Source organism: Corvus hawaiiensis, chromosome 2, assembly GCF_020740725.1.
Source record: "Corvus hawaiiensis isolate bCorHaw1 chromosome 2, bCorHaw1.pri.cur, whole genome shotgun sequence".
Lineage (NCBI taxonomy): Eukaryota > Metazoa > Chordata > Aves > Passeriformes > Corvidae > Corvus > Corvus hawaiiensis.
This window is the reverse complement of record NC_063214.1, coordinates 44,610,874-44,624,115: the sequence shown is the minus strand read 5'-3', so window position 1 is coordinate 44,624,115 and position 13,242 is coordinate 44,610,874. Positions and strand designations below refer to the sequence as shown.

At 41.3% G+C, this 13,242-nt stretch overlaps 1 protein-coding gene across 1 annotated transcript; it reads left to right on the top strand.

The window, feature by feature from the left end:
* Positions 1-883: 883 nt before the first annotated feature.
* LOC125322231 (matrix metalloproteinase-27-like) lies at positions 884-8,431 on the top strand. The gene is made up of 10 exons (XM_048295911.1): positions 884-1,104; positions 1,461-1,699; positions 2,308-2,456; positions 2,553-2,681; positions 4,430-4,591; positions 4,759-4,882; positions 5,730-5,860; positions 6,070-6,229; positions 7,726-7,829; positions 8,037-8,431. The coding sequence occupies exons 1-10, from the start codon at positions 952-954 to the stop codon at positions 8,135-8,137; spliced, it is 1,452 nt and encodes a 483-aa protein (XP_048151868.1). The 5' UTR covers positions 884-951; the 3' UTR covers positions 8,138-8,431.
* The last annotated feature ends 4,811 nt before the right edge of the window (positions 8,432-13,242 follow it).

The following is a 13,242-nucleotide window of genomic DNA, read 5'->3' as shown; positions in this document are numbered from 1 at the left end:
CAGGGCTCCTCTGATGTGCCAAACACCTTCAGCTCCCTTTGCTGCCAGTGGAAGAGGAAGATGCTTGGCTGGAACAGGGTGAAGTCCCATAATTCGTCACAGCCTGGGTGACTCTTGAAACTTCCCTTATTCCGAATTACTTAAGACAGGAAATAATCATATCCCCTGTGGTTAATGTGGTTAAACTGAAAAAAACTTCTAGTGATGAAATTGTAGCTAGAAGAGAGATAGATAGATAGATAGATAGATAGATAGACAGAGACAGAGAGATAGGTGCAGACAGAGATATAAGATTATTCACATTTCTTAGGCTCAATTTATAAGGCAAAATCATTCTCATTTATGCATATTTTGGATTCCACCAGAATAATTTAAAAGAAACACACAGTTTCAAAGAGTTGCCAGGAGTAGGTGGGTAGGGAATTGGCATTTTCATCCATTTTCCAAAACATTCAGTCTCACTTTATGAATCAATTTGAAAAGAAAATATTCTGTTTACAGTAATTTCTCCCAAAGTTTGTTTTGTTTTGTTTTTTATGATATTCATATCTCATGCACAGTTCCCATTTTCTAGGCTGAGAATGGTTGAGTACTTCTACATTTGGTGGTCCCATTTCACACAGCTATGTTGGGACAACTTACAAGGTTTTGCATTTGTCCACCATTTAATCAGGCATGAAATTGCCCAGGTTTGTCAAATTCAGGGTAAAATAACTAAAATTGAGTGCCAGTTTTGAAATGGTAGCCAAGCGGCTTAGGCGTATTCAAATCCCAACTGACTTCAGATGACTGTGAAATTGGATGGGTTCAATTAAGTTTTATTGTGTCAGTCTGCACAGTGTTATAGCTCATGTGGAGGGAATCAGAGCACGATGAACTCTGAGTCAGTCTACAGCTGACTCTCCAAAGCACCCCATAACCATACTAGCTGGGAGGCGAGAAAGGAGGCACATGGAGCAGAAAGCAGACTGCTCTCCCACCAGGACAGGGATGACAGTAAAAATGAAGGCTCTTTCACTTTGGCTTTTAACATGCACAGCTGTTTCTGGCACTCTTCCCACCCACCCAGAGAAAGACAACAAAGAAGATGCAAAGCTTGTACAGGTAACTGCATTTTCCATATCTGAGATCTATCGAGCCCTCTGTTTTAGACCTAATCTGTGTGTTCCAGCTGCGCAGCAGCTTGCTGCTTTTCTGAGAAAATGCTATTGCATAGAACTCTGTTACCCAAGATTTACTAAAGTAGGATATATCTGTACAAACTGGAAATGTCAAGTAAATAAGAGTCAGGGCAATGTTGTCCGTTTCTGTTTAGCTATGGTCCTCGGGAAAACATCTGTGTGCTCCAAAATCACAGGCAGAAGGTTTTGTCAGCAACCTACACAAACAACATCAGTCCTAAGGTATTTGTTTAAGAAACATATCAAAATGTGAAATGTGTCTGCCTTTTTTCCCACTAGAATTATTTGAATAAATTCTATGCTGCTGAGACAGATCCAAATCAACTTGGATGGAAAATAAATGCTGAATCCACAGCTGAAAAACTTCAGAAAATGCAACAATTTTTTGGTTTGAAAGTGACTGGAAAACCAGATAATGAGACATTGGCAATGATGAAGAAACCCAGGTGTGGAGTTCCTGATGTGGGTCTCTATGGCTTCACTCTGCCTGGATGGAAAAAAACCAAACTGACATACAGGTAGTATTTCAGAAATTGCTTTTTGAGTTTAAATTTTAGGTTTGTGGGTATCCATATTTGCTATATTTAAATATAATTCTATAGCAATTGTTTCCTGTTGGGAATACAAAAATGTTTCACTCTCCACAGCTATTAGCTGTGCATGCTCCTGAGAGGAATTTCTGAGAACCAAGCTGAGTATTTTACATTTACTGGTTTAACCGTATTATTGTGCCTGTCATGTATCACTCCTGACAAAAATTCTGTAAGCCAAACAGAAACATCAATTGCCCCCTGTAGAGGCTTCATTATCTTTAAAATTTGCTGAGACAACAGTGTAGTAGTCACAGAAACCTGAGGAGATAACTTTCCTTATGCTCAAGTGACAACCTCCTGGCTAAGGGCCATTTTAAGAAAAAACTGGTAACGTGTACACAACTATTATTATGGAAAAGACATATTGGACAGTTATCACATACCTTGAACTCACTCAGCCCAAGATGAATCTTGGAAACTATTTGTTTACAGGTTAAATTGCTTCTTGTTTTTTCTGTTCATCATTTTAACCATATTAGGAATTTTTTTTTCTGCAAATACTAAGTATTATACTTGCATTCTCGTAACTGTAGAATTGTGAACTACACACCAGATATGAGCAAGGAGGATGTGGATAAAGCAATGGAGAAGGCGTTGAAAGTGTGGAGTGCTGTCACTCCACTGATTTTCACTCGCATTCAGAAGGGAATAGCAGATATCATGATTGCTTTTGGGACCAAAGGTAATATGATGACTGCATTCAATGGTCAAATTAATTAATAGATTTTTCAATAGTCATAACCTAAGCTCAGTGTTGTTTCAACTCCATATTATTTAGCTCATGGACAGTGCCCTCGCTATTTTGATGGCCCCCTTGGAGTCCTTGCTCATGCCTTTCCACCTGGGAATGGTTTAGGTGGTGATGTACACTTTGATGAGGATGAAGACTGGACCACAGGCTCAGCTGGTAGGTTCAAAAAAGGTTTCTAAAGTGTTATACAGATGAATAAACTCCTTTCTGATTTTATTTAAGTGAAGGAAGAGACTGAGATGCAACATTGCATTAACCATAAGAGCTGTTTGAGGATATTGCAGGTCATCATCCAATGGGGATACTCACAATGGCATAGACATAAACTCACCCTGATCTACTCTCGTTCTTATTTAACACTGATAAAAATACCAACAGGACAATCCTTTTCAGGTAGGAATGCCACAGACAAAGCCACTCTTACCTGTGGGCTGGTGGTGGCCCATGTCCACCAGAGCTCCACAACCCCTGATAAAAGCTTTCCCCTCCTGGTGCACACCAGGCCTGGCACTACCATGGCCTGTGCTTTCAGCAGCCCTCAGAGGACATCCCCACCACCTAAAAATCAATACAACCAGCAAGGTTAATGAAGAGTCTTCCTGGGTAGGTTCAACAATACGCCACAGAGAGGGGAACACCAAGTGCCCAACAAACCATGTGGTCCTCTCAGCCTCCAGGCTGGCCATACAGCACATACTGCCTCTGACAGGTCCATCAGTATACAGACACATTACCCTCTTGTACGTTTTTTTTCTCATCCAGTTTTTGAGATGGAAGCTGCAACAGAAAAATCATGGTCAGGAAGAGCAAGGAGAAAAATAGGAAGGTGCTGTAAAACCACTGCACAAGGAGAGTACGGGTTTATTGTGGTGGGAAAAAAAGAGGGATGAGGGATGGACATGTCATGTGATTAAATGTAATGTTTTCCCCATCCTGGGACTGAATGGGTCAGGCCCAGCTTTGCTGCTGTTCCTCAGCAGCACAGCTCTAGCAGCCAGACATTGTAGAACTCAGAGCGCTTGGAGGACTCGTGAGAGGGGAGGACAGACTGGAAATATGTGTGGAAAAAATGAGGCTTTATTTTGTTTGGTTTTTTGAGAAATGAATGTCTTGGCTTCAGCCAGCCTTTCTTAAGCAATCGATGACCAGTCCTCTCCTCTGCCACAGACTTGTGATCTTCACTAAATCTGTTGACATTTCTGGCTCTTGGTCTGCAGAGCAGATGACCATTCTTTCCTAATTCAGAAATGCGTGTTACTTGCATGTTGAAGGAAATTCTGGTTTTAGTTATTTGTTGTTAACATATTTCACTGAGAATAAGCATGCATAAGAATAACATTTTAAAAATTTATTTTGTTTGACAAATCTATAAAGAAACCATATGCTTTAAAGTCCCAATGGTAGGAAGGTAAAGTGTTCTGCTAACATTTTATTTTTTCCTTGTCTATTCATGATCTCACCTTTCTTTCTCAGGTTTGTAGGAGGGAGAGTGACACACAGAGTGACACTTTGATACCTGCAGTGAGCACAGTGTGTTGTCCTGCCTTGCCCTGGAGAGCTGTTTGTTTGATCTGACTCACTATCTAATCTGTTCTACCTCAGCCAGGAAACCCTGCCAGGACATTCCAAAGAGCTGCACCCACACTCACCCCCAGATATCTACTCATGCCACACACATATTTTCAGTAGCTAACAGAAAGCAGGAGGGTCAAAAGTCTCTCCCTTCTCATAGGGGAAGACCACAGTCTTGTCCAATACAAAAATGTGTTCACGTATATGCATTCCCTAGTGAATGTCAATATATTGTATGAAAACTGTCACTGAGCAATAGCCCTGCTGTGGTCATTATCAGCCATTTGATGAGTAAAATTTGACTGATCTCTTCTCTTTATCAATTTCTTAAGGTTTCAATTTGTTCCTTGTTGCTGCTCATGAGTTTGGCCATGCCCTGGGTCTCTCCCATTCCAGTGATCAGAGGGCTCTCATGTTCCCCAATTATGCCTATGTCAACCCCAGTGAATTTCCCCTCTCTGCAGATGATATAAGTGGCATTCAGTCCATTTATGGTGAGTAAAATCCATGGCTTTAAAAGAAACAATAAGCAGAGGGGAAATAATCTCTTTCACAAAGTTTCACCATAAACTTAATCATGTTGTCATAATATTAAAAAAAAGCAAGGTATGGAAACCTTAATATTTCTTTCCAAATCTCCTTTCCAAAATGTCTCCCTTAGGATCTCCACCAAATGCCCCAGACAGAAGGCCAACCACCCCCACCTCACCTAAAACCTGTGGCTCTCAGACGTCTTTCGATGCTATAACTACACTCCGACAAGAAGTCATTTTCCTAAAGGGCAGGTAAATACTGATATGACATTTGTCTGCATGGGGTTTAGTTTTTCTTGATTTATACAAAGACTGAATACTTCTGTGGTTCACATGTTTACAGGATTTACAACAAGACAAGTGGATTTCTATTAATGGAAATAAAAGTTTTAGCAGATATTAGTTATACTAGTATTTTTAGAGGACCCCCTGAAAAAACATGCTTCATTTTTTCCCAGAAAACACCTCAATCCCAATGAGACCTTATTCCCAAATGTATAGATGGTTACACTGAGTAGTGACTTGACTAAATGATGCAAATATTTCCTGAGAATCACATAAAGGTTTGGTTTGGAAGGTACCTCGAAGATCATCTAGTTCCAACCAGGAACACTTCCCACTAGACCAGGTTGCTCAGAGCCTCATCCAACTTGGCCTTGAACATTTAATTAAGTATTTAATTGATTTTACTAATTTAAGTAATTAACTAACTAAGAAATAAATATGTTTGACAATACAGTTGAGCCAATCACCTTTGCAAGCCCAAAATCATCCAGGGAACTAATCTGCCGAACAAGTTACAGCAAGTCCCACCTGGGCTCCTATAACCCTCTTACTATATGGTACAGCAACAACCTGAAATATTCAGTTGCTTATAATTGATCCCACTTATCAATCAGTACCAATGACATGCCAGAAAGGAGCTAGAATAAAAAAAAAAAACACTTCCCAGTACAGGGAGTTATTTCTGACACATCAATCCAGGTGACTCCACTGACAAGAAAGAGCTTGTAAGTCCCAATGTTGTTCACAGTCTTGCACATATAGAAGTTTCTGTGGTTTATTATGTACTACAAAACCTGTTTCATATTTAAATCAGGCACTTATGGCGGGTCTATCCTGATAACTCAGAAGCTGAACGTGAATTAATTTCTGCCCTCTGGCCAAATCTACCTCCTGGCATTGAAGCTGCATATGAGAACACAAAAGATCAGATCTTACTTTTCAAAGGTGATGTACGAGATTTTCTTTAATTTTTTTCTTAATTTGATTATGTGGGAAGAAAGGATGTGTGCATAAAATTCACTTTTCAAATAAATAAAATAAAAACTCAGAACATTTCATCTAGTTTTCCTACAACCTACAATAAAGGAGTGCATTTTACCATTTACTGTCTGAAAACGACTGGTGAAATGGAATATTTTAATTTCTTTTAACAGGTGACAATTTCTGGGTTATCAGCGGCTATCGGGTGTTGTTTGGTTATCCAAAGAATATCAACACACTGGGCTTCCCTAAAGGTGTCAAGAAAGTTGATGCAGCTGTTTGTAATAAAAATACAGGAAAGACAGACTTTTTCATAGGTGACAAGTACTGGAGGTAAGAAGAATTGAAAAATGTTTTCCTACAAATGATTCCAATATAATCTGAATAAAAATTAAACCTTTTAGATAACTGTATGCAACTAGATAATTCTAGTAATTCTACTTTTCATAGAAGTGTTTCTTTGACTTCTGCATGGGGAGAAGAGTACAGCTTTGTGTTTGGAGAGCTTGAGTGTGTTCTGAAGTGGGAATTCAAAATATGGATGCGCTTTGATACATTATGCCTGGAAGCTGAAAAAAAATCCAGCATCTAGAGAACTTTTACAAATACACAAGTGTCTCTAAAAATTAAGGATAATCTACTTCAGCAGAAGGCTGTCTGTGATGGCTTGTGCAGGATTTCTCTGGTTTCTGAAAAGTCCTGGATTATTTTATCCCTTTTAGAAAAAGAAAAGTGAGAGCTCCTTTCCTGTCTTTGACTGGTTAACACTGGTTTTCAACATGTTCCCTCTAAATCCTATTCTCACACTGGCATGAGTGAGTCCTGATAACCAAAGTGCAGGCAGGTGGAAGAAAGAAGTCAGCTTTGGGAAGCTGAAAGATTCCTTCTGTGTGCAAGGACAATGGCTGCAAAAGTCTTCCTCAGGCAGCCGGGGCAAGCGTGGGTCACACAGACTTTATCGTGACTAATTGTGGGGTTCCTCAGTGAGACATAAAGTGTCAGCTGGATGCTGAGATTCCTGTGGTTTCCTGTTTTTTAGTTTTGATTAATTTGGGTAGAGTATTTACAATATCTTGCATTGTTATATTACTGCCTTGGTCACAAGACAATAGCATGCAAAAAAACCACAACACGCATTTCTTACCTAGTAACTCATTCTCTCAGCTTCATGTGCCTGTGAAAAAATATTTCTTGTATCCAAGGAGAAGTAAAACAAAGGCTTTGTTTGCTTGTTTGGTTTTTTTTTTCCTGAGAGAGTTCCTCAAATCTGGAAGAACCTTTTAGGTTCTCCTTTCAGCTGCCTTAATTTAGCCCCATCTCATAAAAATTGTCCTGGCTCAGTTAGGAACAACTTGATTGTACTAGAAATAAGCCAGCTTCCTTGCCTCCATCTAACTCTGTCAGCTAATACAGACTATGTACAATATCTTATTGAAGTTTAAGAGGAGGAGTCAAAATTCATTCTGTAAATATGTGCAGTCACTACAGCAGGAATCAATCTGTCCTGTTTCCGTGCACTGTTATCAATAGAGGAGGTAAATCCCATCTCTGGAGTCAAAAATGTGGGTCTTCCTTCAATTTTTCTCACCTAAGATACTTCTTTGGAGCTGTACCTGTCTTTATCAGCAAACAAGTAGCAGCCTCATGGAAAACACAATGGCCAGCACTCTGCAGCCATTTGTGTAAGTAAATAATACAACTTTCTGTTGCAATCCCAGTGAAACCAACTATAATTGCAGGTGCTGGCCACCTTTAAACAGCTGCTTAACTCTGTGCAGAACTGATGTCTAAATTGTGTAAAATTGCATGTCTCCCTTCATATGACTTAGGTTTGACGAAAACAGCCAGACCATGGAGAAGGGTTCTCCTAGACTGACAGTCAGTGAATTTCCAGGAATTAGCCAGAGGGTTGATGCTGTTTTTCAACAGAAAGGTAAATGAAATAAGCTTTTCAGTAAAATTGGTTTAGTTCTAAAGATCATAAATTCTGAATTATGATGGATGTCATTATTTCTGTATCCTGCAAAAGACAGAAATGAAGAGATGCTCTCCTGTGTGCACAAAAGGGATGGTCCCTGATTTGTCAGAATAAAGCTATTTCTTGTGGTCATAACATAATACATTATTTTTTCATTTCCAGGATTATTCTACTTCTTCCATGGATCAAAACAGTGGGAGTTTGACCCTATTGCTAAAAAAGTTATCCGGGAAATAAAGAGTAACAGCTGGTTTAACTGCTAGTATCATTAAACTTTCTTACATTCAGCAAAAGACAATAAATACCATTCCAGTGATCTCAGAAATTGCTTGTATGTACACTGCTCTACAGAACAGGCAACAGGACTAGTTTTCATAAATGCTTTTCATGTACTTTAATAAATAAACATGTCAGCTCAAATTTTATCTTCAAAGACTAAAACAAAATTGCACTTTTCCTGTAAGTGGAAAATGTACAAAATAATTTATTACTTTACACTCCAGATGATTTGGGCTGTTTTTAATATTATGGCAATAAACAGTTTTAGGTTGATGGCACCTGTTTTCTGCTTCATCTGTTGAAGGCATTCTACACTTCCAAGGTGTGAAAGGCTGCAGGTTAATATGCTAATATCCCTCCAGCATACAATGCTTGAACTTTGCCTCTATTCTCTCCAAAGAGCAAGTTTCTTTTCTCTCCATCTGTAAGATACAGGCTTTTCATTAGTCACTCGCTTTTCTGCATTCTGCAGAAGATGCATTTTCCTGCATCTTGTCCTGCTCTTCCTTGGCTGTTGCAGCCTTGTCCCTTTCACATCACAATAGTATTTTGCCACCAAAATTGCCCTAAAGTCCCGATGTCTAAATATATTATCTCACCCAATAATCACCCTGATCTGTCTTTATAGCATAACAATTAACGTTTCATCAGTGGCCACTTTTTCTGAAGCTATGAATGGCATCCTTCACAAATCAGCCCTGCCCTATTCAAGAATAGATTCAACTACCATATCATGGAGCACAGCCATGTGCTAGCACTAACCATGTGCTTTAAGTGCACATACATCTGACATTTATCACCACCATTATTGCCACCACCATGGAAACTCCTCATAAAATCAGACAAAACCTATAGAGTCACAGTCATATCCTCTCCAGGTATTTCTTCTACATTTAGTTCTGGAAGCGGGCCCAGAGCACACTGCCAAATGGCTGGCCATACTGCCTGCATGGCTGGGGATATCTGAGAACCTGGTCTCAGTACCGGTTTGCCCTCCTGTTCCCTGGTTCTCACATATTCGTCTGTTTTACACACCTCTTGCATGCTTTAGTAAAATGTTTCTTTTTGCTGTGTATTTTTATAGCAATGCAATGACCTCAGCCTGAACCTTGCCCACCTGATTTGCTGTGAACAGCCACAGTACCACTGTGTTGCTGCTATTGCTACGAGAAACCCACTGGCTTTGTTCCCACCAGGAAATCAAAGTAAAGGCTCAAATGTGCTGTTTCACTTACCTACAGGTCTAATCATTGTGAACGCCATCACGATCTAGATGCCTAACAAAATTTAAGCTTAAAGTGTGGTGGCATGGTAGATATTTGAGGGAGATTTGTCTGACTACTTTGGCTTTCTGTCTAGCTAGGTGAGTTAGGGAAGATCCCTGTACTGAGAGGAAGAAGTTTTCTACAACATTACTCATCTGGTCTCGTCTCGTCTCGTCTCATCTCATCTCATCTCATCTCATCTCACCTCATGTCATCTCATCTCATCTTGTCTCATCTCGTCTCGTCTCATCTCATCTCATCTCATCTCATCTCATCTCATCTCATCTCATCTCACTCAAACACTATGCTGGGGCAAACCAGTGTCTTCAGGCTCCAGAAAAAAAATCTCTTTGCAGGGGTAGGCTATCCAACTAGCTTTCAGACAGATAAGGCTGTGGAATTTAGAGTGTCCTTGATGGGTATCTTTCAGGTTTTCTTTCAGAATAGGACATCCTACTTTTCTCCTCTATGAAGCTTTTTGACAAGTTACAACAGCAGCTTTTTATTATCACCACAAGCCAGTGACAGAGTTGTCTGAAGGCACCTGCTTGCACTCCCACTGTGGAGTGATTGTGATATCCAACACAAAAAGAGCAGAATATGCTGGAGGCAGGTGGAATGGAAACCTATTTCTGTATTTTCAGGCTGCTTAAACTCTTCTCCAGCGTGCAATTAAACTGATGGCTGTGTCGTAGAAAGCAGAGTTTAACAGCACAGTTGCAGAAGCTGCCAAGTTACACCCAAGTGTTTATACTCAGAGGCAAGATTACTCTTTCACACACAGTCTGCTCAGTGTGTAATATGATTGTAATTTTAACTTCAAGAAACATTTAGTCATTGAGTCATAGAGGAGATTATTCAGTTCTTTGCAACACAGGCGAGTTCCTCTGTCTTCAGATATATAAACAAATATCATAGTGACCCTGTGCTCCCTCTTTTCCCAGGTGAAAAATTTTTCAGAATTTATATAAATCTCTTGTCTTAAGGCAAGTTAATCTTTAACAGCGAAATGTAGTTAATGAAGTTTCCTGGCTGGCAGCTCTGGCATTCTGTTAAACCAGTGTGCAGTTCATGTCCACAGGTCACCTGTGAAAATAAATAAAGCAACTAGTATTGCTTTTCCTTTATTAGCAAAGAAGGCCTAAAAAGTCATTCCCAACACAGAAAGACTTGACTTCTGATTAGTGATAACAGCTTGGTCACTCAGTTTTCCCTCTTTGACTGTCATTTCATTGGAGGAATAGGAACCAGAATAGGAGTGTCAGAACAGAAATCCAGTAAGTGAAGAGTGCTTACTGATGGTCCTATCCTTCTGTCTCTGCCAGGAGCCTGGACAACATGGGATTATATTTTGCTCCTCACCATATCCTCCCACAGCCCTAAAGAGCCCCCAATACCACTTCCCTCATCTCATACCTCCTATAGCTCTCATAATGCATATCCTCCTACAGTATTTAGGTATCTAGCTGAGTAATCCTGTGTACTTACCCATGGGGTGGCCAGCACTAGTCACACAGCCTAGCCCAGGGATGAATTATCTGTCTTCCCACTAACAGGGGTTTTTCTCCTCTAGCCAGCTGCTATTTTCCACAAAACCTGTAGGAACTGTGAAATTTCAGTTTGGCTTGGAAAAATTGGCCTCCAGTTGCTGTGGGACCAGATGGACACACAGACACACAGAAAACAGGATCCCATGTGGTCAAGCTAAAATAATTTTCTCAGTGTTTTTACTAAGCATTCTTCTTGCTTTCCACTGCACATTTCCATTCACTTTTATAATATCGTATTCCCCCTAATGTTGACAAGAGGAGTTTGGGAGAGCAGACAAGGCAAGGCAGAATTGACACATAAAACCAAGGAGACAGCTAATCCACAATTTCATTCCAGTTGTTTCATATCACTAAGAAAAATGGTCATTTGTTTCTCATCCAATTAATGTTTTTTAACAGCTGTTTTTCAAATTAATCATAAGATCATAAGATGATGAGACTGAACTGAAACGAGGAAATTATGCATCCTAATGTAATGTGTTACTGAGGCACACAAACTACAGCATTCCTGGTAGATTGTCCTGAAAAGTCCTGCTCACTTCTTTGCCTACAGGAACCTAATCTCCTGACACTGGCATGGGAACATTTCAGCTAACAGAGTGGGCCAGGAGCTGTGGATAATCAAATACTTGCTAGAGCAGAGCTTAAAAGCAACATCATACCCTTTCAAGTGAGGAGTTCTCCCCTGTGCTCTCAGGTGACAGACAGATACCTCAAAAGCCTTGAGAAAACTAGTATTTTTTAAGGGTTTGGTACCTTAAAGGAAGACAAAAGACAAGCATGGGAGCTAACCTATAAGGAAAGAACTTGCTATTACCTGGATGTACATAACCACTCTTCCCTGCACTTGCTCATAACTTCATGCCCCTTGTTGCAAATTGCCCAAGTCCCAGTAACAGAAAAGTTGTGTTTAAGCACTGATAGCCAACATGCTCTTTACACAGCTTATGAAGTTTGAACCTTTTTGGACACTGGTCCTTCAGACGTGCCAGAGCCAAACCCAAGGCAGAGAACTGAAACCCAGTACAGACATTGCAGGTGCCAAGACAGGACGTCAACACGAACTGAGGATGAGGGGCACAGTGCAAATGAGAGGCCTGGCCAAAACAGGGAGAGCATTTTTCTGAGGTCGACACACACAGGCAGAGAGCCTTGAAGGGTGAACATTTTTAATGACAGCCATCTCAGTGACCTTACTGAGTCACCTGCACATGTACTTTGTAGACAGGATCTAGAGGTTTGAGATGTGGGCTCTCTGGTTCTGGTTGTGAATCAGACTTTTTCATGGTCTGCCTGCACTCATTAATTAAATCAGCTTGGGATAAGGGGTGTCTCTTGGATTTTTTCCTCATGCATCCCCGGGCTTCATGTGTTTTTATGATCTGTAAGCACTGTACCTTGCTAACTTTGGGTGAGTGAATGGACATAGATCCATGTGTGTGTGTGCTCCTTGAAGTGCCTTTCCCACAGGCGTGTGTGGTTCTCCGCAGGCTCTGCAGGGCTCTGCAGCCTGCAGGGGCTACGGGAGCAGGGAATGCTTGGAAACACCTTCTCTGTATGATAGGAACAAATGCTGCTGGTGGAACAAAGGGCCATACAGCCTCCACTTAAATGAGGAGCACAAGGTTTCAAATTATCAGGTAAAAATCCAACATAGGCTCCTAAAGTCTAGGTCTGGGTCTGGGGTGGGTAACTCAGCCTTTGGATATTGTGATGTGGATACTGTGACTGTGGATAATGTGACTGTGGATATTGTGACTGTTTGCCTTGGACTATTGAGGGTGGTGATTACTTTTGGAGCAGTTGCTGCGGATATGGGAGGTTAGCACAGGCCCCCCGAGAAAATGCTGCTTCTTGCAACATATTGGAGTTGTGAGCTTCACTTTGCCAAGCACAGCCTGACAATTCCCATGGACACAGCCCACGGGGACCTGCCAGCGCTGCCCGCTGCCCCTGTGTCGGACCCCCCGAGCTGGGAGTAGGGGTTCACAGCTGCAGCCCCAAGGCCACAGCTGTCAGCCAGGGCTCACAGCTGCAACCCCGCGGACACAGCTGGCACCCGACGGCCACAGAAACCACCCAGCGGTGACAGCTGGCACGCGAATGTCACAACCAGCACCACGCAGGAGATGTCGCCCAGGGGTTCCAGCAGCCACCCTGCGGTCACCGCTGCCACCTAGCGCTCACAGCTGGCACCTCGCGCCCACATCTGGCACTCCGCGCCCACATCTGGCACCCCGCGCTCACAGCCGCCCCAGCCTTAATTTCAGTTGT

Coding starts and splice junctions, on each gene's coding strand:
- LOC125322231 (XM_048295911.1), top strand. CDS start 952: ATGGAGCAGAAAGCAGACTGCTCTCCCACCAGGACAGGGATGACAGTA. Junction 4,883..5,729: donor GTCATTTTCCTAAAGGGCAG/GTAAATACTGAT, acceptor TATTTAAATCAG/GCACTTATGGCGGGTCTATC. Junction 6,230..7,725: donor ATAGGTGACAAGTACTGGAG/GTAAGAAGAATT, acceptor CATATGACTTAG/GTTTGACGAAAACAGCCAGA.